The sequence below is a fragment of the Onychostoma macrolepis genome, chromosome 13 (assembly GCF_012432095.1).
Source record: "Onychostoma macrolepis isolate SWU-2019 chromosome 13, ASM1243209v1, whole genome shotgun sequence".
Taxonomy (NCBI): Eukaryota; Metazoa; Chordata; class Actinopteri; order Cypriniformes; family Cyprinidae; genus Onychostoma; species Onychostoma macrolepis.
Genome location: NC_081167.1, coordinates 24,450,968 through 24,477,260, shown reverse-complemented (window position 1 = coordinate 24,477,260; position 26,293 = coordinate 24,450,968). Strand labels below are relative to the sequence as shown.

At 35.7% G+C, this 26,293-nt stretch overlaps 1 protein-coding gene across 4 annotated transcripts in view; it reads right to left on the bottom strand.

Moving 5' to 3' along the window:
- LOC131551995 (collagen alpha-1(XIX) chain) overlaps positions 1-26,293 on the bottom strand; it is a 164,239-nt gene that overhangs the window by 39,988 nt on the left and 97,958 nt on the right. For all 4 annotated transcript variants that reach the window (XM_058795306.1, XM_058795307.1, XM_058795308.1 and 1 more), the window contains 10 exons: positions 20,285-20,347; positions 20,128-20,172; positions 19,909-19,941; positions 10,911-10,946; positions 10,435-10,479; positions 10,022-10,057; positions 8,099-8,143; positions 7,384-7,437; positions 5,890-5,943; positions 1,941-2,030 (listed from right to left, as the gene is read on the bottom strand). In XM_058795306.1, coding sequence (XP_058651289.1) covers positions 1,941-2,030; positions 5,890-5,943; positions 7,384-7,437; positions 8,099-8,143; positions 10,022-10,057; positions 10,435-10,479; positions 10,911-10,946; positions 19,909-19,941; positions 20,128-20,172; positions 20,285-20,347 — 501 coding nt within the window. The remainder of the gene's footprint in view (positions 1-1,940; positions 2,031-5,889; positions 5,944-7,383; positions 7,438-8,098; positions 8,144-10,021; positions 10,058-10,434; positions 10,480-10,910; positions 10,947-19,908; positions 19,942-20,127; positions 20,173-20,284; positions 20,348-26,293) is intronic.

Genomic DNA, 26,293 nt, shown 5'->3' with positions numbered 1-26,293 from the left:
TACAAACTCAAATGAAGACCGTGTTCTTAGAACTTACATTAGACTCAATTTCAGCCAGAAACTTTTATAGGAACAGTCTGAAAATCAGTGTTTGAGAATACTAAAACTATTAAAACAGTGTTAAAAGAACAGTGTAACATTTTATATAAATAAATAATCTACTTTTTCCTCACCACTTTAAATTAGTAGCTTGTAACTTGACAAGATTGAGATTGCTTCCTCAACATCGCTAAATATTGCATGCTCTTGAGTTTGGTGCAATTCACAGCAAATTTTTAATTGTTTTTCTTGATGTGATTTGCAAGTGATACTGTAGAAGCCGACAGTGTGAAAGAGTTACAGTATGCATTATTTGCTATACGCCACTGATGGAAAATTGATTTTTGTGGTCAGCAAGAATTAGATTAGCAAGTAGTTTTCGCACTGCAGAAGCCATCACAGCAGATAGGTAAACAGACATTTTGCATCCTATGAAGTCAAAATACAGGATACTGAAGTGTAGTGAACTGATTAAATGAACACAGCAAGGCCCTTGTGAGAAGTTGGACTGAATCAAAAGTGGCTATTAAAAGTGATAACAACAGAAACAACAAAATAAGAATAAAACGAATAATAATAAAGCAGAATGAGACCAGGAGTGTATATAAATGTGGTCAGAATTGATTTCATTCGTTCACTTCACTCATGTAAGTCTTTCTCTCTTCCACTAAATCAGAACAGACAAAGGTGGCTGATGGCTTCATGCTATATTGATTTCAGTCCAGCAAACCATCATTCAACTGGTCAACAAGTGCTCTGTCTGCCCACCGCCCATCTGTCTATATGCTTCATGCTGGATGACTCGCCACCTTTACAGTTAATATGCAGTTTTATCTCCTTCCCTCGCAAACAAACATCATTTCTTAAGTCAGAGTTCAGCTGGCACCTAACTAGCATGAAATAAAACGCAATAGCAAACATCAACGAGGAAGTCAATAGCAATAGCAAATGACCCATTAGGATGGCACAGCAAAGGTATTTTTAAAGGTAGTTTTACCAAAGCATTACATTAGCATGAGCATTACTTCACTGTCAAAGCTGAAATCAATGAGCTGTCATCAATAAAACCAGCTGCTCCTACATTTTTTCTCATTCACGAAGCCGTTTCACTTTGATATACGTCACAATGGGGAACAAATGACAACTTCCGTTTCATGCCAACTTTAAATAGTTGATACACTTCATCCCAAACTAGATAAGTTACCACATCTACAATATCCCAGAATATATCTAAAGTATTCGCTTCTCTTCATAAAGAAGAAATAAAAAGAAATCAGACGGCAGTTGAAAATATGATAGATTGGACCAGACGATGGTTCTGAAAGGACAGGATGAGAATTGTGAGATTTCTGACAGATGGCAAACTAGTATCTTGGTTGAGATTTCTTTTGATTTCTCGATGAAACACTGAGATCCGTTTTCACTTAGATTTGAGAAAACAAAGTAGGAGACTAAAGAAGTCTCGATTTGTTTCTCACTGGTTTCGAAGAGAAACAACTGAGCTATTTTGCAGATCTCACAGCTGATTTTTCTTTCTCATGGCTTGGAAAGCTGACAGGTGTCCCATAAGGGTGGCACAGCAAAGGCATTTTTAAAGACAGTTTTACCAAAGCGGTGAATTAGCATGAACAGTATTTCATTGTCAAAGCTGAAAACAAGGAGCTGTCATCAATAACCCCGGTTTCTGGCGGAGGAAGAACACGTGTGCGGCAATGTGTCGCTGAATTACAGGTGCATAACATCATTGTCAGTGTGCCTCTTAAATCGGAGCTGTCATCAAAGCATCAAAGTGTTAAGTGATATTCTGTTTGTGTCTTAAATAGGTGCTGAAAGAGAAGATATTGAGTGGGGAACATGGAGTGAAGTGAAAGAGAAAGACAGGAATGGTGTTGTGTACCTACCCCATTGCAAGGTCCGACAGAGCAGGGCTCACCAGGTTCACCCTTGAGGCCCGGGGGGCCTATCGGTCCCGGCGCTCCGCCTGTATCACCCTGCAAACACACACCGACAGCTGGCATTTAGAGTCGCTGTCACCTCAGGTTTGTCATTTGACAGGTTGAGGAGCACCGCACAAATGCACACACATGCCTGCCCTCACACACACATACAAAACAAGAGCTGGGCGTAAATATCACAGACATCTGGGGCAAATGCTACCAACCTAGAAATCACCTCACGCAGCTTCAAAGGTGAGACGAATGACTAAAAAAAGCAGTCTAAACATCCGTTATGTTGAACATGCTCACTACATTAAAGATGCTGTAGTGATTGAGAGATCTGCGACTATTTTGAGTGCATTTTTGCCAGTCGACTTTCTCACAATAACTTTAATGTAGTCATCTGAACAAAATATTTGCAAATTTGAATTATTATTGGAGGAAAAATAAGACCAACGTAAGTAACAGTGGTATATATACACAGTGGGGCAAAAAAGTATTTAGTCAGCCACCAATTGTGCAAGTTTTCCCACTTAAAAAGATGTAATTTTCATCAAATGTGTACCTCAACTATGAGAGACAAAATGAGAAAAAAAAATCCAGAAAATCACATTGTAGGATTTTTAAAGAATTTATTTGCAAATTATGGTGGAAAATAAGTATTTGGTCAATAACAAAATTTAATCTCAATACTTTGTTATATACCCTTTGTTGGCAATGACAGAGGTCAAACGTTTTCTGTAAGTCATCACAAGGTTTTCACACACTGTTGCTGGTATTTTGGCCCATTCCTCCATGCAGATCTCCAAGCAGTAATGTTTTGGGGCTGTCGCTGGGCAACACGGACTCCAAAGATTTTCGATGGGGTTGAGATCTGGAGACTGGCTAGGCCCCTCCAGGACCTTGAAATGCTTCTTACGAAGCCACTCCTTCGTTGCCCGGGCGATGTGTTTGGGATCATTGTCATGCTGAAAGACCCAGCCACGTTTCATCTTCAATGCCCTTGCTGATGGAAGGAGGTTTTCACTCAAAATCTCACGATACATGGCCCCATTCATTCTTTCGTTTTCACGGATCAGTCGTCCTGGTCCCTTTGCAGAAAAACAGCCCCAAAGCATGATGTTTCCACCCCCATGCTTCACAGTAGGTATGGTGTTCTTTGGATGCAACTCAGCATTCTTTCTCCTCCAAACACGACAAGTTGAGTTTTTACCAAAAAGTTCTATTTTGGTTTCATCCGACCATATGACATTCTCCCAATCCTCTTCTGGATCATCCAAATGCTCTCTAGCAAACTTTAGACGGGCCCGGACATGTACTGGCTTAAGCAGGGGGACACGTCTGGCACTGCAGGATTTGAGTCCCTGGCGGCGCAGTGTGTTACTGATGGTAGCCTTTATTACTTTGGTCCCAGCTCTCTGCAGGTCATTCACTAGGTCCCCCGTGTGGTTCTGGGATTTTGCTCACAGTTCTTGTGATCATTTTGACCCCACGGGTGAGATCATGCGTGGAGCCCCAGATCGAGGAGATTATCAGTGGTCTTGTATGTCTTCCATTTTCTAATAATTGCTCCCACAGTTGATTTCTTCACACCAAGCTGCTTACCTATTGCAGATTCAGTCTTCCCAGCCTGGTGCAGGTCTACAATTTTGTTTCTGGTGTCCTTTGACAGCTCTTTGGTCTTAGCCATGGTGGAGTTTGGAGTTGGACTGTTTGAGGTTGTGGACAGGTGTCTTTTATACTGATAACAAGTTCAAACAGATGACATTAATACAGGTAACGAGTGGAGGACAGAGGAGCCTCTTAAAGAAGAAGTTACAGGTCTGTGAGAGCCAGAAATCTTGCTTGTTTGTAGGTGACCAAATACTTATTTTACCGAGGAATTTACCAATTAATTCTTTAAAATCCTACAATGTGATTTTCTGGATTTTTTTCTCATTTTGTCTCTCATAGTTGAGGTATACCTATGATGAAAATTACAGGCCTCTCTCATCTTTTTAAGTGGGAGAACTTGCACAATTGGTGGCTGACTAAATACTTTTTTGCCCCACTGTGTATATATACACACAGCCGCTCAAAAGTTTCAAATCAGTAAAATTTTTAATGTTTTTAACGAAGTTTCTTCTGCTCATCAAGGCTGTATCTATTTGATAAAAATAACTATTAAAAAATGAATTTTATATTTTATATAAAAAATAAAATAAAACTGTTATTTTTTATTTCTAGTTTTCTATTTTAATATACTTAAAAATATAATTTATTTCTGTGATCAAAGCTGAATTTTCAGCATCATTACTCCAGTCTTCAGTGTCACATGATCCTTCAGAAATCATTCTAATATGCTGATTTATGATCAATGTTGGAAACCGTTGTGCTGCTTCATATTTTTTTGGGGACCTGTGATATTCTTTTTTTGATTAATAAAAGGATTCTCTGATTAATAAAAAGTTAAAAAGAACAGCATTTATTTAAAAAATAAATTTTGTGTTACAATGTACAATGCCATTTTTTTTTTTTTTTTAAGAAATTAATACTTTTATTCAGGAGGGATGTGTTAAATGCATAAAAAGTCATAGTAAAGACTTATATTGTTAGAAAAGATTTCTATTTTGAACAAATTCTGCTCGTTTTAACTTTGTATTCATCAAAGAATCAAAGAAAAAAAGTATCACATGTTCCAAAAAACAATATGAAGCAGCACAACAGTCATAATAAATCGGCATATTAGAATGATTTCTGAAGGTTCATGTGACACTGAAGACTGGAGTAATGATGCTGAAAATTCAGCGCTGCATCACAGAAATAAATTCTATTTTAAAGTATATTAAAATAGGAAACCAATATTAGACATTGCAATAAGATTTCACAATATTAGAGTTTTTTTTCTGTATTTTTGATTGAATAAATACAGCCTTGATGAGCAGAAGAGACTCCCTTAAAAAACATTAAAAATCTTACTGATCCCAAACTTTTGAGCGGCAGTATATATGTATGCATATATATATATATATATATATATATATATATATATATATAAAATAATAAAATAAGACTAAAATAAATGATATAACATTAAAATGTTTTTGGCAATATTAGATGAAAAAAGTTTAGATAAAAGACTTAATAACTGAAGTAATAACTGAAGTAATTAATTGTAAATTTAAGTTATTAAAACTAATACTGAAATAAATACAAAATAAAAATAAATAAATAAAAATGAAAAAAAGCACAAAAATACTAAAACTAAAATAAAATGTAAAAATAAGTCAATTTAAAATATAAAAAAAATACTACAATAGTATATAAATAATTATAAAATAACTTGATGCACTGATGCACATTAGTTTTATTGGACTTTTCAATTAAAAAAGGCTATTTTACTTAATCACTCATATGAATTATTTTAATTATTCTAAATATGAAGTCCTAAATATTAAGTTGTTACTCAAATATGAGGAAAATTCTGGAAATAAATTTGCAAAGTGTTCAGCCATTCTTTAGTTCTTAATACCATCTGAGAATCAATTTTGCTGAGGGCCAAGTCTTCAGAACAAAGGTAGTTTGTTACGCTTTAGACTAGATTTCCAGTTTCATTATACTTTCCAGTTTCTCTACAGAGATGTCACATTTTGCCTTCCAAAGGACCCCAATAAATAATAAACACAAAGCAGTAATTCTCTGAGATACCTCAAGTGACCCTACTATTGATCTTAACTCTGAAACTATTTCAGCATACACCTTTTTATCTGCTTAAAGCTGGTGCAAACCATCGAGATGTACAAGCAAAACAGCTCAGTGAAGTCTAATGTGAACAAATTATACTGAACATGACCTAGTGCTTCAACATATGCAGAAACAAGGAAAACATCACATTAGAAACATGCGGCCCCAGTCACAGAGCGCTCTTGCGTACCTTTTCTCCTTTCATTCCATCTTTTCCAGGCATTCCTGGTTGACCGGAAGAGCCCTGGAAAAATCAGGAAAGACAAGACACACGCCTATCAGCTTTATCTGTTTCTGCTTTTTCATTTTAATTTGATCCCCAACATCCCCCATCCCTGTGTTCCCATCTTTTTTGGAATAAAGGCAGATGCTCGTTAGCAGAAGCAGGTGCTGAGAACAGATTGTGATGCTGATGCTGTTTCCTCCCACACGTTGAGAACTCAGATGTACCCGTCCTTGCAAATTAATTTTCAGATTACCGATTGATTACTGATTGTCTGTGCAACAATTTACAGCTCTGCATTCTCGTTTTTCTTGGCTCTGTTATTTATACGTGCATTGTCTTTTTCTGTTTGTGAGCGAGTGGGAAAAACTAAAAGGATGTGGAGTGCGTGATTAAAATAAAACTAGATTTTTACATTTTCGTGTGGTGTCTGCCCATGCAAAAGCCTGTGGTACTGTGAAGACTCTTTCAATTGCACAACAGGCTCTTCATGATGTTCTTTAGAATATGTCAAATGTTCTTCATACTAAGGAACCCAAAACTGTTCTTATATGTCATTACTGCAAAAACTCCTTTTTGGAACCTTTATCCATAAAGGAATAGTTTACCCAAAAACAAAAATGTACTCACCCTCAGACCTTGCAAGATCTAGATGAGTTTGTTTCTTTCTTGTATCTTCTTTGGAACAGATTTGGGAAAATTTAGTGTTATGTATCATTTGCTCACCAATGGATCCTCTGCAGTGAATGGGTGCCGTCAGAATGAGAGTTTAAATAACTAATAAAAAACGTCACAATAATCCACATGACTCTTAGTAGATCAATTAATGTCTTGTGAAGTGAAAAGCTGTGTGTTTACAATAAACAAATCCATCAAACCATTGCTTCTGGCTATTATGTCTTCTATCCACACTATTGCTCTTTCCAGTGAAAAAAAAAACATCTCATCTGAAGCAGTAGAGAAATATGCACCATTTACAAGTGGAAACAGTCCAAAACATTTCTAAACAAATGTGTCGGTGGATTTTGATGAGACAGCGGAGGATGGACTTTTTCACTGGAGGAAGCATTATTATGGCTAACAGACTCACAATTTGGCAAGAAGCTGTTTCACAAGACACCCATTCACAGCACAGGATCCATTGGTGAGCAAGTGATGTACTGTAATGCTAAATTTCTCAGAATCCGTTTCAGTAAAGAAACAAGAAAGAAATTAACACTACATCTACAGTTCATCTGTACTCTGATGAAGTAACAAAGGATGGCCTGAGGGTGAGTAAATTTGAATTTTTGGGTGAACTATTTCTTTAAGAATGTATGATATTCTGGTCCCAAGTTGCCCGTTTCAAGTATTTTATCATGCATTTTCTTGTTTGCCTGCCAAAAGTGTACATTTGATCAGTTACAAATTCTATCCAAGCAGCATGGGACGAGTTGAGAAACTGAAATATTTCCTGCTTACCTGATCTCCTGGAAGACCACGGAGGCCAACAGGGCCAGGCGGACCCTGCTTTCCCTGTAAGAACACAAACTCGTTGAGATCTCTTAATATGAGCAGCATGACCTTATTTCAGGTTTGAAACTACAGCTTTTTTAGACTGTTTGGATGAGTGCGGATCTCCTTTGTCTATAAACCCTTGTTATTTTTTTGGATCTACGCACCGTATATTATTGGTCTACTGGACTTTCGGACGAGTGTTTGGCGCTACGACCTTTTCTATTTGTAGGTTTGAAACTACGTCATTAAACTGCATGGAAAATGTTAAATCCGTTTTTGCCTAACTCTCAGAGAGAGCGAATGAAAACATGCTTTGAAAGCTTTTGATTCAGGTACTCAGGCTGTGTAGCATTTCAACTGCTTGCTATTCTGAGAGGTCCTTATCTGTGCCCTTAACTAAAATGAAGGCCACAATCAAATGCTTTTTGTGACCTTGGTAACATGCCACAACCCATTTAACTCACCAAGAACTGATTGCAATAAGCCAGCCGTAAGAAAGCTTTTGGCACTGGTCAGTAAATCAGAGACATCACGGCAGAGCTGCTATACTGGTCAACCACGTTGACAAGGTCCGCAATAATTCCATCACACCAAAGTAGAAAGACTTTAATGCTCTTTCTATATTGGTTAAATCATAAGATGTCAGCATGGAGGGTTTACGGAGACATGAAGTTCATACCTCAAGTCCTGGTGCCCCTGTCAGTCCAGGCAATCCAGTATTGCCCTTTATGAGAGTTAAAAAAAAAGGAAATAAGAAAAAATAAGAATACATAATAAAAAGAGTAGAAGGAGAAAATTGATCTTTCTCAGGAAATGGTGCCATTTACTAGTACATTTCAGAATAAATTTGTACCATTTCATCATAAAAGGTTAACACACTCTACCATGTAACCCACTTCATGTCCAAAGTAACAAGTTATCTTATATTATCTTACAGTGCACAGCATAAATGAGTATACCCCCTCTAAAACATAACGAATTCAGCAATTACTCTTTACTTAGATGACATGTTAGGGTTCTTTGGAGATATAATGTTCCATCAAGCCTGCTTGATCAATTACCAAAGAATATCAAAATTATTCAGCAAAATAAGATTTTCTTATCAAAGTGATAAAATGTTGTGTTGCAAAAATGAGTACACCCTCCTGAATAATATATATTTTTATTTTTGATCAACAGGTAAGTATATTGAACCAAAAATTTTAAAGACAAGTAATTTCCTGACAATTAAAAGTGTCATATAGCCCACTGAATCATACTCAAGACTTAATGTTGGCAGCAGTGGAACCACTTGGGAGAGAACTGCCAGGTGACTTATTTTTTAGCATAATAGTGGACAAGAGGAATACCAAATTATTGTTTTAAGTGTGAAAATATAGCCGACATTCAAAAACAATGCACGTGTGACAAGGCTCCTGAAATAATCAGGTCTTCACTTTAAGTTTTCATTTAGTGATGAGTGATTTTTTTCTAGAAAAAGAGCAGGAGAAATAACATGCAAGTGTCTCAGAGCCGGCAAAAGGTATGAAAAGAGTGACACTTTATCTCACAGAGTATGACGCAGCCTGCAGAAGTGCTAGAGGAGGAGTACAGTGAGAAGTGCTTGGTACCCAAAGTGACGTTCAGTGGTAGTAAAGCTTTTATATAGGGATGAATGAGTGCTGAAGGTGTGAGGGAGTTGTGCTTTATCAACGCTGTCATGAACTCACACACTACTGTGTGATGGAATACAAAAACTTGAAACAGAAGATGCTACCCTCCCCTCATTCCCTGCATTGTTGGGCATTTTTTCAGCATGGCAATGAAGATATTCATTCTCCCAAGGTGAAAATCCTTCAGTGGACATGTATTTCACTCAATCTTAACACTCTTGTGTAGCTGTGGGGGATTCTGTAGAGACAAGCTGAGCAAAACTCCCCATTAAAGACCAGAGCAGAGTTAAACAGGACAGATGTGAAAATTTGTCATGAACTTGTACACTCAGTGCCAAGAAGAGTCAGAGCAGTATACTTAAAGTTCTGGAGGACAAACTAAGTAGTAGAATATTATATATTTGCTGAATTAAATCTAGGGTGTACTATTTCGGCAATCCTTCATTTAAACAAAATTGGCTAATTTACTTATCTTACAGAAAATATTGGCATATATTTTGTTGTTTTTATTAAGTATGTGTTTAACACATTTCAATTTTGCCATCTTTCAATGAATTATATTAGTGATCATTAAGAAAATACATCTTTATATATATTCAGAGGGGGTGTACTCATTTATGCTGTGCACTGTATATATACACTCTAAAAATGCTGGGTTTTATATATATATATATATATATATATATATATATATATATATATATATATATATATATATATATATATATATATATATATATATATACACACACATATATACATACACACACATATATACATACACACACATACACACACGTAGACATTTTTGCTTTTGCATTACACACTAAATACAGTTAAATCTATCAAATAAAATAAAGATGGGTCATTTTTTAAAGCTCATATAGCTTCTTTTAACATTGAATGACATGCTGTTCCTCTGATGTGCATTATGCCAAAAATTTATTTACCTGTAGACCTTTTGAGCCATCAAAACCTTTTTCACCCTAGTGAAAGAAGAGAAAATGCTGACTGCAATGCATGAAATCACATTTTCAAGAGGACCTACAGTAGAACAAGAGACCAAGGTCGAAAAATATATTTTTGTGTGTCCATGCTTTCAAAATGTTTCCTTTTAAAGGTCCCTCCTTTTAAAACCTTTGTGTCGCTACTAACATCTGACAGATTAAAGAGAGAGCCGGATTGAGCGTTTTGATTGACTGTCCACTGTATTGATTCAGCACAGCTTTCATATTTTCCTTTTCATTTTAAGACAAGGCTGCCAAAAAGGAATTTTAAAAAACATGTTTTTTTAAACAAGTTCAAAATTTTTAATGATCTGTTGCAGATGCATGACAAACAATGCTAATGAGCGTCTACTAACCTGGTCTCCTTTCTCTCCTTTCTGGCCTTTCTCACCTCCTTCCCCCTCATGGATTATATGGAGAAAACAAACAAAACAATGGATAATGCATGGTTACATTATATTAATAATTAAAAAAGCACAGAGCGGCATTCAGTTTACCACGTAGGCTATATAATGTTATTTAAACAGCACATCTGACAAAATCATTTCCAAAAAATAAAAATAAAATAAATAATAATAATAATAATGTCATGTTATGATGTAAAATGAATTATTTCATTTTTATTTTTATAGAATTTTCTGACAATTTAGAATCACAGATTTGCAAAAATAGTATTAAAATAAAATAAACTGTTAAACTAAAATCTAATTTTAATTATAAATTTAAATTAAATTTAAAATATCAGAAAAACAAAACAAAACAGAAGCATTTTTACTAGTGGTTTTAAACATAACAGCATTTCAAAGTATTTTTAAATGGTATCTAAACTTACAGGTCCAGAAAGTCTCAGTCCATGTGCTGTCATCACCTTAATAAAGAAAAAAGACAATATTTAATATTGATGTTAGCTTATACTGTTATAAAAAACTACCATGAGAAACAGCATTTAATGCAATGTGTTAAAATGAACCCAGGACCTTCAAAAAGAAGTTGGTGTTGAGTTTTTTAGTTTGTTAAGGGGAAGGTCAAGTATCAAATATCATTAGAAAGACCTTATCAGTTATGATTTAATGCTTTCTTATGCTCCGCTCTTAGATCTCAGTTCAGTGATAACCTCAACATCTCCACAGAAGCATAAAACAGAAGCTTCCTCTCTCGTTCTCAACTGTCTGGATGGCCTCTATGCGAGAGATTAACATTAATCCAGGGTTTATGGCATTTAAAATGGCATGAACCTTTTACTGCAATAAGAGGCCTGAAAATATAGACCCAAAAGTACCTCTTCAAGGCATCACGGTCTGCCACATAGAGGTGGATTCTGAATCTGCTTTACAACTTTCCATTCTCCCATTAACTACCAGCTGGTTTAATAGCCTGTCAATCATGGTGACGGCTTTCAGTCAGCGGTGAAAGACAGATTGTTTTGTTAGATGTATCCGTGGATTCATCTACTGCATTTCATGTGCTGTAAAACAGCAGTCTATGAATAAAGATGAAACAACAGGAGGCCTGATGTAACTTCAAGACAAAGTTGGTCTAGAGAATGAATAGTAGAATTTTTCCTGTTATGTACAGTTATTCATTGTGCTGAATAAATGCATGTAAAATATATGAGCTCTGCTCCAAAACCTAGCGAGCTGCCTATCTGAATCCCTGTCATAGGGAGTTGCCTACTAATTCATCATATTAACTGAAATTGACCACACAAGTGACTGATTTGAAATACTGGACATTTAGTTTAGTGTTAGAATGTTGCTAATGACACAATACAATAAACAAAAATAAATTGCACAAAAATATTGGTTAAATTCATATTAAAAATGTTTTTTTTTTTAAATGTTAAATAGTGTAAACATTTAAATTATGTTTTATTAAATGCAGAAAAGTATAGTTTATAAATTATTGATAATGTGTACACTATTATTCAAAAGTTTGGTCTTGGTAAAAAAATTTTTTGTTGTTTTTGTAAGAAGCCTCTTATGTTTACCAAGACTGTATTTACTTAATCAAAAAAAATAAAATAAAATAAAAATAAAAATAAATAAATAAATATAAATTATATATATATATATATATATATATATATATATATATATATATATATATATATATATATATATAATTTTATTTATTTATTTGATTAAATAAATCAAATATATATATATATATATATATATATATATATATATATATATATATATATATATATATATATATATACATATACACACACATATACACACATACACAGTGGGGCAAAGAAGTATTTAGTCAGCCACCAATTGTGCAAGTTCTCCCACTTAAAAAGATGAGAGAGGCCTGTAATTTTCATCATAGGTATACCTCAACTATGAGAGACAAAATGAGAAAATAAAATCCAGAAAATCACATTGTAGGATTTTAAAGAATTAACTGGTAAATTCCTCGGTAAAATAAGTATTTAGTCACCTACAAACAAGCAAGATTTCTGGCTTTCACAGACCTGTAACTTCTTCTTTAAGAGGCTCCTCTGTCCTCCACTTGTTACCTGTATTAATGGCATCTGTTTGAACTCGTTATCAGTATAAAAGACACCTGTCCACAACCTCAAACAGTCCAACTCCAAACTCCACCATGGCCAAGACCAAAGAGCTGTCAAAGGACACCAGAAACAAAATTGTAGACCTGCACCAGGCTGGGAAGACTTAATCTGCAATAGGTAAGCAGCTTGGTGTGAAGAAATCAACTGTGGGAGCAATTATTTGAAAATGGAAGACATACAAGACCACTGATAATCTCCCTCGATCTGGGGCTCCACGCATGATCTCACCCCGTGGGGTCAAAATTATCACAAGAACTGTGAGCAAAAATCCCAGAACCACACGGGGGGACCTAGTGAATGACCTGCAGAGAGCTGGGACCAAAGTAACAAAGGCTACCATCAGTAACACACTGCGCCGCCAGGGACTCAAATCCTGCAGTGCCAGACGTGTCCCCCTGCTTAAGCCAGTACATATCCGGGCCCGTCTGAAGTTTGCTAGAGAGCATTTGGATGATCATATGGTCAGATGAAACCAAAATAGAACTTTTTGGTAAAAACTCAACTTGTCGTGTTTGGAGGAGAAAGAATGCTGAGTTGCATCCAAAGAACACCATACCTACTGTGAAGCATGGGGGTGGAAACATCATGCTTTGGAGCTGTTTTTCTGCAAAGGGACCAGGACGACTGATCCGTGTAAAGGAAAGAATGAATGGGGCCATGTATCGTGAGATTTTGAGTGAAAACCTCCTTCCATCAGCAAGGGCATTGAAGATTAAACGTGGCTGGGTCTTTCAGCATGACAATGATCCCAAACACACCGCCCAGGTGTAGAACCTGGTCGAAAAGAACACACACATATAATCTTAACTCAGAACATTCCAAGGAATCTTACTCTCCATCGCAGCGTCGTAAAATTTTACAAATGACCAACACAATGCTTAAAGTATCTGACTAGCTTCCTGCCTGTTCTCCTTATCATCTCATGAGACCCATGAAGCTGGGAGAAGAACATCTGGCCACCCTTTTGAAGTTGGTCCTGACAATGTTGTTCCTGACCGGTTTACCATAAATAAAGTCGAATAAACAGACAGTACAAAGCACGTGGGATCTGGACATGCTCCAGCACAGACCCTCCCTGAATCCCCTGACTGCTTTCGACCATAAGTCAATGATGGTATCAACAAGAAAAGACAGATATACGTTGACCAGACCTCAACAAACCTACACCACAGACATCCTCATGACCTCATAACAACTCCCTTTTCTTCGCTGCATTCTAAGAGAATACGCACCTCTTTTCCCTTACAACAAAAGAGGCACCCAAACTTATATGGACTTTGCCAAAAGGACAATCAAGAAAAGACTGCTGCTATTAAAGCAATATACTCAAGAGACAATATATATATATGAATGTGGTATTTGATGTTTTGTTTATCTTGCTGTGGTTATTAGAACTTAGGATATTTTTAATCTATGACTTAACCCGCTTAGTAGGTAAAATTATAGGTATTCGATATGACAAATACCTCATGTTTGATGTCTTATATATATATATATATATATATATATATATATATATATATATATATATATATATATGCTTGGTGTTTTATGTTATGCATGGTGTGTTTTAGTTTGATCTTCGCCTTATAACTGCCTTTTTGAATAGATGGCCGTGTGTAGTATTGGGTTAAAGCTTATCTCAAATGCCGGAAGTTGAAATAACTTTATATGTCGATTTTCAGTCTCGTATGAGCAGCGAATACTTTTATAAGAAGTTATTAAGAAATGTGCCTCACATGATGGATGAAACATTAAGATAATGTATGCACGAAGAGAAGCCGTGCTGGGCGGGGCTCTGCCCTCCAGAGACAATGTGATTTGATCAGACAGTGAATAGGATGGACTTACATCAGTCTGATAAAAACAGACACCCAGCTTTGGGAAAGTTGCGGAAGAAAAAGCTGCGCTGGAAAACTTGACTGCTTGGAAACTTTGGTCTCGCCTCACCCGCCTACAGACTTAACATCTAGCTGATCATCTCAAAGGACATCTCAAAGGACACTCTGTCCACGTTTGACCAAAGTAACTTGCAAAGCCTGCAGCGTAAAAACTTCAAAGCCTTGCTATTCGCGCTGCCAGGAAGCCACCAATCCAAAGAGGATTCCCCGAGTGACGTCACGCGACAACGACACATCAGCGCGAAAGTCCGGGATTTCCCTCAAGCAACTATCCAGAGAGAAGAACAGCCTTCAACTCAACTCAAAGCAAGTAAACAAACAAACAATCTCTATTTGCTGAGCTGAATTGAATTCATCTTTAAAAGATAACGATAGTCGAGTCTTCTGTTTGTGACGTCTTCAGGCCGTCTTGATTCTCAGGAAAGAGAATAGCCTTAAACTTTCTTCAAACTGCTTTCATCTAGCCAGAACGTGTGTATGTGTGTGTATGTGTTTTGTATTGTATCCTAGAATAGTAAATAAACTCTCGATTCATTTTTAATGAATAGTCTGGTGCCGTGATTTTCAAATCTTAAATTATTTGCCAAAGATTTTGTTACCTGTGCTCTTTGATTTACCCAACCAATTCTGTATCATTATCGTGGCCACGACAATAAGCCGAATTGCTAAAATATACTGTATTAATACTCGCTGGTCGAGTCGTTAATAAGGTATAAATTATACATTTGTGATTAATATCAATTAATCAGATCAAAATCGAATTTCTACGATTTGATTCCCTAAAGCTAAAATTATAAATAAAGGCTAAATTCCTTACACAGGCAATGAAGGAGTGGCTTCGTAAGAAGCATTTCAAGGTCCTGGAGTGGCCTAGCCAGTCTCCAGATCTCAACCCCATTGAAAATCTTTGGAGGGAGTTGAAAGTATTTTGGCCCTAACCTTATGGGCCAAAATACCAGCAACAGTGTGTGAAAACCTTGGGAAGACCTACAGAAAACGTTTGACCTCTGTCATTGCCAACAAAGGGTATATAAAGTATTGAGATGAAATTTTGTTATTGACCAAATACTTATTTTCCACCATAATTTGCAAATAAATTCTTTAAAAATCCTACAATGTGATTTTCTGGATTTTTTTTTTTCTAATTTTGTCTCTCATAGTTGAGGAATACCTATGATGAAAATTACAGGCCTCTCTCATCTTTTTAAGTGGGAGAACTTGCACAATTGGTGGCTGACTAAATACTTTTTTGCCCCACTGTGTGTGTGTGTATACATATATATATACACACACACACACACACACACATACAGAGTGGTGTGAAAAAGTGTTGGCCCCCTTCCTGATTTTTTAATTTTTTTTGCATGTTTGTCACACTTTAACGTTTGAGATCAAACAACGTTTTTTATTATGAAGGGAAAACAAAATCCAAACCCACATGGCCCTGTGTGAAAAAGTGCTTGCCCCCTAAACCTAATAACTGGTTGTGCCACCCTTTGCAGCAACAACTGTGTGCAGGTGCCAAGTCCTGTTGGAAAACGAAATCAGCATCTCCATAAAGCTTGTCAACAGAATGAAGCATGAAGTGCTCTAAAACATCCTGGTAGATGGCTGCGTTGACTGTGGACTTCAGAAAACACAGTGGACCAACACCAGCAGATGACATGGCAGCCCAAATCATCACAGACTGTGGAAACTTAACACTGGACTTCAAGCAACTTGGATTCTGTGCCTCTCCACTCTTCCTCCAGACTCTGGGACCTTGATTTCCAAATGAAATGCAAAATTTACTTTCATCTGAAAAGAGGACTTTGGACCACTGAGCAACAGTCCAGTTCTTTTTCTACACAGCCCAGGTAAGACGCTTCTGACGTTGTCTCTGCTTCAGAAGTGGCTTGGTAGCCCTTTTCCTGAAGACGTCTGAGAGTGGTGACTCTTGATGCACTGACTCCAGCTTCAGTTCACTCCTTGTGAAGCTCTCACAAGTGTTTGAATCAGCTTTGCTTGACAGTATTCTCAAGCTTGCGGTCATCACTGTTGCTTGTGCACCTTTTCCTACCCAAATTATTCCTTCCAGTCAACTTTGCATTTAATATGCTTTGATACAGCACTCTGTAAACAGCCACACCTTTCAGTAATGACCCTCTGTGACTTACCCTGTTTGTGGAGGGCGTCAATGTTCATCTTCTGGATCATTGTCAAGTCAGCAGTCTTCTCCATTATTATGGTTTCAAAGAACAAGAGATACCCGGAATTTGTACTGTAGGGATGGTCATTTATTGAAACTCAAATGTAAATATTCTAATATTTTGAGATACTGATTTTTGACTTTCATGAGCTGTAAGCTCTAATCATCAAAATTAAAAGAAATAAACATTTGAAATATATCAGTCTCTGTGTAATGAATGAATATAATATACAAGTTTCACTTTTTGAATGGAATTAGTGAAATAAATCAACTTTTTGATGATATTCTAATTATATGACCAGCACCTGTATATATATATATAGAGAGAGAGAGAGAATATACTTTAAAAGGTAATTTATTCCTGTGATGGCAAAGCTGATTTTTCTGCATAATCACTCCAAACTTCAGTGCTACATGATCCTTCAGAAATCATTCTTATATGCTGATTTTGTGCTCATGAAACATTTCTTATCATCAATGTTAAAAAAAACTGTTATGCTTAATTTTATTTTAAAAGTAGGTGCTATACATAATCATAAAACAAAAAAAATATTTGTAAATAAATTGCTGAACTGAAGTCAGATGGGCCCAACCATACATTGACGTACTCTGAGCCCAGAAAAACAAATTATCATTTAACAATGAGCTAGAATGTAATTAAAATCTTGAAATGGGATTTAGGTTACAGTTGTTCAAAGAATTTTATTTTTTGTCTTTGGACAGAAAAAAAAAAAAAAGAACATTAATTACAAATCCTTAATTAAAACAGAAGTAGCTCTAAACAACATGCTCCATTCAGAGCCGGTTACAATCAAATTACAAACTAAAGAGGAAACCATGAGAGAATAATCAAACTCTTAAAAGCCAGTTTATATTTGAGTCACCCATCATCGTAATTAGCCATTTCAGAACAGGAGGAAAAAAAGAAGCCATCGGATTCTTTGGTGTTCTAGGCTTCATGAATCTTTGTAAATTGGTTTAAAAGGGCTACAGTCCTCTCGCTTCTCTCATTTAGCTGGAGATTCACACAGCAGGCAGCATCAATTGATTTTGTGCCCTGCTGTCAAATAGCACCTTTCTTCTCCCTCTTTTGATTTAATTGACACGGGCAATGCAGTTCCGAACCTGCGAATTTCGTGCTAAGTGCAACCAAAAAGCTTTTGGCTTCTCAGCACTCAAAGGTTTTCTTATTAGTGACCAGTCAGCAGAGATGAAGCCGATGAACAGTGCTGCACTGATGCAGTACACTCTACACTGTCAATACGGCAGATGATGTTTGTGGTGGTAGTTACTGTAACTTCAACTTTGACAAACATAAAATGCAGAACCAACAGGAAATTTTGTTTTCATTTTCATGTGGTCTTCCTGAATGTCGGAAAGAGAGTGAATTGTCCCCCTCAATCATGTGTCTTTTGAAATCTATACTGAAGCTATATTAAATTTAGAATTAATCAAATATAATAATAGCTTAATTTTATTGGTTTTAACATTTATCATTGATCGCTAAAGGGTTCTTGAAAGTCATTCAGGTGATGTTGACCTTCCAATGAAATGTGAGTAAGTGCAATGTGTATTACTAAGTAGAATTATAATTAATAAGCATAATATACATTAACTCAGTTATTGGCTTTTTCCATATGCTACTGTTCAAAAGTTTGGGATCAGTACATTTTTTTTTTTTGGAAATTAACACTTATTCAGCAAGTATTTATTAAATTGATCAAAGATGACAGTAAAGTCATTTATAATGTTGTAAATTTAACATTTATAAATGTTGCTATTTTTATTTCAAACAAATGATGTTATTTTGAACTTTCCATTCATCAAAGAATCCTAAAAAAAAAAAAAAAAAAAATCATAGTTTTCAAAAAATTATGAACCAGCTCAATTGCTTTCTACATTGTTTTTAATCGCCAAATCAGCACATTAGAATTATTTGAGCAAATTAGATTTCTGTGACACTGAAGACTGGAGAAATTCCTGAAAATTCAGATGAATCAAAATTCATGATTGTCATCATGAATAAATTACATTTTAGAATGTTACAATATAAATAATAATAATAATAATAATAATAATATTTCACAATATTACGTTTTTTTTTTTTTTTTTTTTTTACTGTTTTTGAGTAAGTAAATGCAGCCTTGATGAGCATAAAAGACGTCTTTAAAAAAAATTAAAAAAAGACTCCAAACTTTTAAACAGTAGTAGGGTAGAGTGGGGGAAAACGCCCCCCCTTAAGGACTGTGTCATTTTTTTTCAGTGAAACAAAAGTTAAATGCGTTCAGAAAAGTTATCATAGTTTTAGTGACAATGGCATAAATTATAAACAAAGTATGAAAAATGTCCAGAGTTTACATGTGATTAGATTTTTAAAAATTTAATTTGTGCCAAGGGTCAATTATGAATTACAAAATTATAAGTCTATTTAAAAAAATGTTAGCTGATGATAACTGGCTAGCTAACTAGGTACCTGATGCTAACTTGAGGTAATTTTTAAATATGAAGTCCAAATATTTTTATTCAACCACCTAGTTAGAATACATTTGCCCATTGCCCCCTGTGGGCGTTTTACCCCACACACTATGTTTGAGGAAAAAAAACATGTCATTCTGAAAATATAATTATATTTTTATTAAATAACATGTAAACACTATCTACAGGCCCTACTGTTCTCATATCATATATAACTGTGATGTTCTACAAAACAAGCTTTAAAACACTTTTTTTTCTTACTGCTGAAAATTAGATAATTTACTGTGAAATCCGTTCTCTCTCCGGTAGATCAGCAGTGTAAGCTTCAAGGTGAAAACTTCTACATCACTCTTGTCAACGTAGTCAATAGTTACAATACAAATTTATGTTGACGTTATCTTGTGAATATTTGGGGAAAAACAGTGAGGGGGGGGGCTTTTACCCCACGGGGGTGTTTTCCCCCACTCTACCCTATGTATAACGTCTGCTACCTGCAATAGTTCAAAATGAGGTTTAAAATGTTTGAATGAATCCTATAGCAGTGGCTCTGAATCATTTATTGGATTTGAATCATCTCAGTGGAGTCGTTCATGGCATGAAGATCAATGTGTCTATCAAAGACCTGCAAGTTTCCTGATATATCTGTATGCGTTAGAACCTCTGACTTAGAACCTCTAGTACTCACGGGGCCTGGCAGTCCTCTGGGTCCTTCCTCACCCTAAAGGAATAATGATAAAGAAAAACAAACACAAAGAAAAGTGAATTGAATGAACCACAGAATTGACTGTGTCTGAACCTCAGTTATAGTCAAAAGGTTTGATTTATTAAACAGAACTGGTAAACAAGTGAACAGACTCACCTCCTCCCAGCACACAAACCAACAAATAAAACATGCATTACACACCTTTTGGCCCTTTATTCCACTGGTTCCCTCCAGGCCAGGCAAACCCTGTGGAGTGAGATGTTAGAAGAGACGAATGTATGAGGTAAATAAGCTCACAAATATCTGATGGCTGTGTCTGTGATGAGATTTTCAATCAGAGCTCCGAGATGTTACATACAGGATCCCCTTTATTGCCCTTCTGTCCATCCATTCCTGCGACACCCAGGTCACCCTTCATACCCTGAAAAACAACAACAAATTATTCATATTTAAATTAATTAAATTAACAAATTATTAATATTAAAATGGTACTTATTAATATCAATGTTTTATATATATATTGTATATATGTAAGAGATAATCAACGGCTAGCTGTGCATTAAACGAATTTGAATGCACGACGTGGAGGCAAAGAACCGCCCGACGCGCAGCGGAAATTCGTTAAACTGCACAGGTAGTTCCAGGTCAGTTTAATCACGTTCTATATTAATGCGCTTCCTATATATATATATATATATATATATATATATATATATATATATATATATACACACACACACACACACACACACACACACACACACACACACACACACACGCACACACACACATATATACATACACACACACTTTATTTTTGCATTTAATACAAGTTTGTGACCTTCTTGACTTGACCTTTCCAAGCATTTATGACAGCTAGATACAGATTTATTTGATTTATTTTTTTACTATTCCTTAATTTTTTCCAATGCTTGTTCATTATCACCAAAATATTAACATTCAACACAGACACTTCCTTGACCTTTCTCATGCCAGGAAATCTCAATTTACAGCAATGACTAAACTGCAATGATGGTGAAACTCAAAATTACATCATGTTATTACGTAAGACAATGGAAACAACACACACAACCATTTCAAACACTGAAAAAGCAATGAAGCTGTAATAAACATGTTTCATTCATGCTGTGATGCATGCTGAGAGTCTAGCATCCAGCGGCGTACATATCACACTTATTTTTCTTTGGTCGTGTTGATGTGATGTGGCACAGCGAACTAGAATATTTAAACCGGTCTCTGAACCCTTATTTAATCCAACTTCCATTACACAAATGTGCCCATGTTTGCATACATCACACATGCTGGTGTGCAACTTAATTACAGTTCTGTAAGTCACCATAGTACATCATGTCACACAGATAGGACAGGAATTTATCGGCCAATAGATGGCACTTTCTCACTGAAGATAAATTCCTGTCTCTCTCACTCTGCGTCCATTTTGAGACACTGTCCTCTCTCAAGACAATGCAAACTGAGCATCTTTTATACTGACAGGCGAGACGCTGTGCATTTAGTCTCTATATATTGAGTCTGGAATCCATTTGCGCTTTCAGATACTCCAATACACAGGATTCATAGATAAATGATGTAAAGATATGACGGATTTAGAATTAAAGTGCCCCTATTATGGATTTTTGAAAATTACCTTTCATGCAGTGTAACACAGCTCTAAGTGAACGAAAACATCCTGCAAATTTTAAATCTGAAAGTGCACCGTGTATAAAGTTGTTGTCTCCTAAAAGAAAGAGTAGACTCTGAATTATTGAAACAAGTCGTTTTTAAAACAAATTCCAAGCCATTTCATGTTGAAGTCAAAATGAAACATTAGCATATTGCCCGCCCACTAGTTGGTCTTTTCCTGTTGGTCTGAATGAAAATGCAAATTCATTCTTTGCCACTAGGTGCTGCTTTTGGAGCGGTAAAAATAGCGGTTTCCCCGGTAACGCTGTACACAGAGCAGCACTGTGCTCACAAACGCTGCTTTATCAGGCATTACAGGCATGATGAAATGAAAATGAGACCAATAGGACCAATCACAGCAGATTAGCGTCACGCAAAGGAGGGGTTTGGAAAAACGAATCGTTGAGCGAAGAGTTCGGGAGCCGTTGAGCAAATAAAGTAAAAATAAATGCATATTATAAGACAATGAAAGTGTTTTTTGACCTTGCATGCACGTTAACCTGTAGTTTGGGACTCCCACAACTAAAATATGAACCTTTCATAACCCATAATTGGAGCACTTAAAATGTCGTGTTTTCTTTCAAAACAAACATCATTGAGAGGAAGTTTTGAGGAGAGAAGGGACCGTCACAAAACATCCCTGTGGTGATTTTAGTGTTGTCAGACTTGACTGAACGCTGTATGTACATTAACATTCCTGAGGGGAACTCTGTGGAGAGGTAATACAATTTGTCTACTCAACCTGGAAAAGGCAATTCCCCCAAGTTGTACAGTTTTTTCTTTTTCATAATATTGCTTACAAGCACAACAGAGCGCACACAAAAGATAGCAGTGTGTTTGGTCTAATGCCAAAGCTCACAGTCTTTGTTCCTCTGTAATTGCCACCTCCCAAACCACCTCCTGAGTGATCAGATTGCTATCTGTTTTGATTGCATCCTGGAGACTCTGCACTATAGCAATCCAATCAGTCAAAAAAAAAAAACATCAAAAGCTTCAAGTTATATTTCAGAAGTTGGCATATGTTTTCACTGTGCTTCATGAAAAAGACAATAATGTGTGTTTTTTTCTGAATATTTTTGAATTTCATGATGCAATTTTGAGAGAAATATTGAAATAACAGTGTTGAATAACACATAAGAACTTCATTTAAATAATTTTGTTGTTAAATTCAAATAAATAATATAAAAAAAGTGTTATATCTTTGGATTTTATTGTCTTAAATGAGATTCACAGAAAAAGATAGTAAATTATTCACAATAACTGAGTTTTTGTTTTTTTGAATATTTTAATGATTTTTTTCTTTCTTTCTTTCTTTTTTTTTTCTGGCATAGCTAATTTGACCTGGGATTTCTGACATCCAGAACAATTTTAACTAACTATAACTAACTAACATTTAGGATAAAAACATTTTTAAAAATTTGGGGAAAAAGCATTTTAAATGCATTTAAATAAAATTCAAAATAATTAAATAAATGAAGAAATGTGAAGGAAACAATGCTAATTGTTAGCTACAAAGGCTAATTTAAATGGTCCTGTGGTGTGACATGAATTCAAAGCGGCACTTCTCAAATGTTATTATAATTATTGCACATGCAATTTTCATAACCCAATATTAATATTTTATTAAACATTTGTACATTTACAAATGAATTTGCCACTCCACAGGACCATTTGTCCTGTACTTCCCAGGCTTCTCTCTTTGTTACCATCATATCTATAATAATTGCACAGTCTTATTATTTATGAAGTGTAAGTTTTTAATGTCATTTGGGGCAACACACGCTTAAATATGTGTTTGCTGCCAAACAAAGTGACCTATTATACTAGTAAGTGGTTATGATGTAGGTATCCTTGCATTCTGACTTGTTACCCACAGTAGGACGCTAAGGTCAAAAGTACGTTAACCACACCATGTGTATTGACCATGAACAATTCTCTAACAAAGAGCAGCAATTACTCAGCTCCGAACTCTTGTAGCGTGAGTCTGTCAAAGCGCTCTCTTTGCACTGTCAGGACAAACGTATGCAGATGCTACACAGCCCTCTCACTGTTCTCAGAGTCCAGTCACAGTCCAATGCCTGTGTGAACTGGTGGAGATGACACACACACACACACACACACACACACAGAGCTCTCACAAGAGCAAATTGGAGCACTGCATACACACTCTCCTTCTGTCTGAGCTCAAAGGTGCAGTGAAGCAAAAAGCCTCTCCCTCTGGTCCTCTTTGTCAAGCATCGGCTCCCTCGCCAAACCCCTGTGTAATCCTGAATCCCTGCGTGAAGATTTATAGGAAATGTTCTCGCTGAGGGAAGAGAGTGTCTTTTACAGCCAGCTGATGATAGACGGTCACTCGTGATCAGTAATAAAAGCCACACAGAATGGACGGAGTCTGAATAGCTCTACTAAGAGCTCGACCGCACAATTGCTCTTCTCACTTTGGGCTCTCCTGCTGAGAAAAGCAACTTGAACCAGCCTTAGGAGGTTTGTTGGACTTGCAGTCTGTCAAATCCGCTATTTTAGATGGTTTAGTGGTCTTGAAGCCTGACCACTCTAAAACCAGCCGATAAGTGCCCAAAACCCCTTGTTTGTGCAGTTTTTTGTTTCCAGCAGGGCCATTATAATTTCCATTCATGCTCACATAAACACAGGCACTTTTCAACTGTGGGAACCTTTGGCCCTGTGGACTTAAACAGTGAACTTCTCTAAAACAAAACTAAACAAAAACACAAAGATAAATTCTCTTAAAACACACTTTTAAACTTTTTCAACATTGTCCAACAGTCTACAAGTATGACACGAATTATGTTTTTTAATCCAACAAATATTATTTCTATCACAACTTTTGTTTGACAAACATTACAAGGTGGAAATCAATGTTAAGCTTGTCTTTAAACACTTAACAATTTTTCCATGGTGGAAATGATGCCTAACAGTTATAATTTATTAATATTTTATAATTTATAAATTAATATCAAAATTTATACAGTTATAATTTTAATTTCTGTAACACTAATTTCACTAAATTTAAAGTTTTAAAGTTTAAAATGGTTTTAAAATTTGTAATAATTGAGATTTTGTCAGATTGAAAGTGGTTCTGCAACATGAGTAAAATAAAAATAAAAATCTATAAAAGCAAAACTAAACAACGAAAGCATTATTAATAAAGGAATAAAATATTTTTAAGTATTAAAAAAAAAAAGAATTTTGACAAATAATAGTTAGTTTTAATGCATATTCCTAATGCTTAAAGTCTAGTGTGATGCAAAGGGTCTCTGGGGCAAAGCAAAGATTTTAACCAATGAACAAGTATTTCAGCAGTAGTTTTGAAAACAAGTGATTGGCTCTCTTAACATGTTTGTATTCCTAATGGGCAGCGCTAAAATATCAAAGACCCTGAGGCAGTTTGTTCTATGAAAGGACCACTAGAAGGTCAAACAATGACAGACGGCCCTGATACTGTATGATACAGACTGACTTTAAAAGCAAAGCCAAAGGGTCCGAACCCCACTCAGATGACGAGGAACATTTCATCTCTGAATTCAGCTCATGGTTAAAATAAACTTCTCTCCACATAATGGTTTGGTGCGTGTGCGTCTTCCGTACAGAAAACTGAGTGTTTCAGGATCACAGCATGTCTTACCGCATAGAAACATTACTGTATTGACTACGCACCTCTACAAAACCCGGCCACACAACCATCCAAAATGATTGACAGGTAAAGACACAAGTCATAGTTTTCTAATTGGCTAATGCATGCAGGCATCCTGACTGTCATTTGTTGCTAAGACACTACTCTTCAACTGAACAATGTACAAAAATAGTTAACACAACAGTGACTCATTTGACGTCATAATTCTATATTTATCAACAATAAATCAGCCTACATTGTTTGTCCTTGTACTTTTATCCCTCCGGGCCTTAGTGCGGTAGAATCATGGCATGTCTGGTGCTTGAACACATACATAGCTTCAAGGCCTTCCAAAATTACAGCACACATTTTTTGATAAACTATTAGTGTCTTTCATTTTTAATGCTCCAGGTTTAAAAACAAAAAAATAGATCTGACTTCAGTCAGTTTCCAGTTACCTTGGAAGACTATTGGGGAATTCAAACAGAAATTTGCCACTTATATTTTAATGCACTTATATTATAATATTTTACCCATTTTTTTTTTTTTTTTTTTTTTTAACAGAGGAATAAACTTTCTAATAAAACTTTCTGCTTTTCAACTCTCTGAAATGATTAATTCCATAGACTACCAACTCTATGGCTGTAAAAGTGATGTTTCTTTGTTTTTACAAAACTAGGGGACAAGATGAAATTTGTTTCTGTGGAAATCAACAGTATGGCACAAATGCTGTTAATAGTCCTTAACCTGCTTTTAACCCAGAATGTTCATTTAATTACACCCAAGCCTGAATCATTTGCCCTGAGTTGGATGTTAGGTGTATTCGTCTGGGATCAGGTAAACAATGCTCCTGGTTACATTGTAATTAATGTAAATACACTAAAACAGTAATTAATGTCACTTAGAGGAAATTAAGACAGATTATTTTGATTTAAAATGTCCACTAACAGCAGAACAACTCAAAAATAATCTAGTGTTTAGACGTCATACTATCTGAAAGATAAAATTAACTCTCTTTAATTACTGTACTTGTCA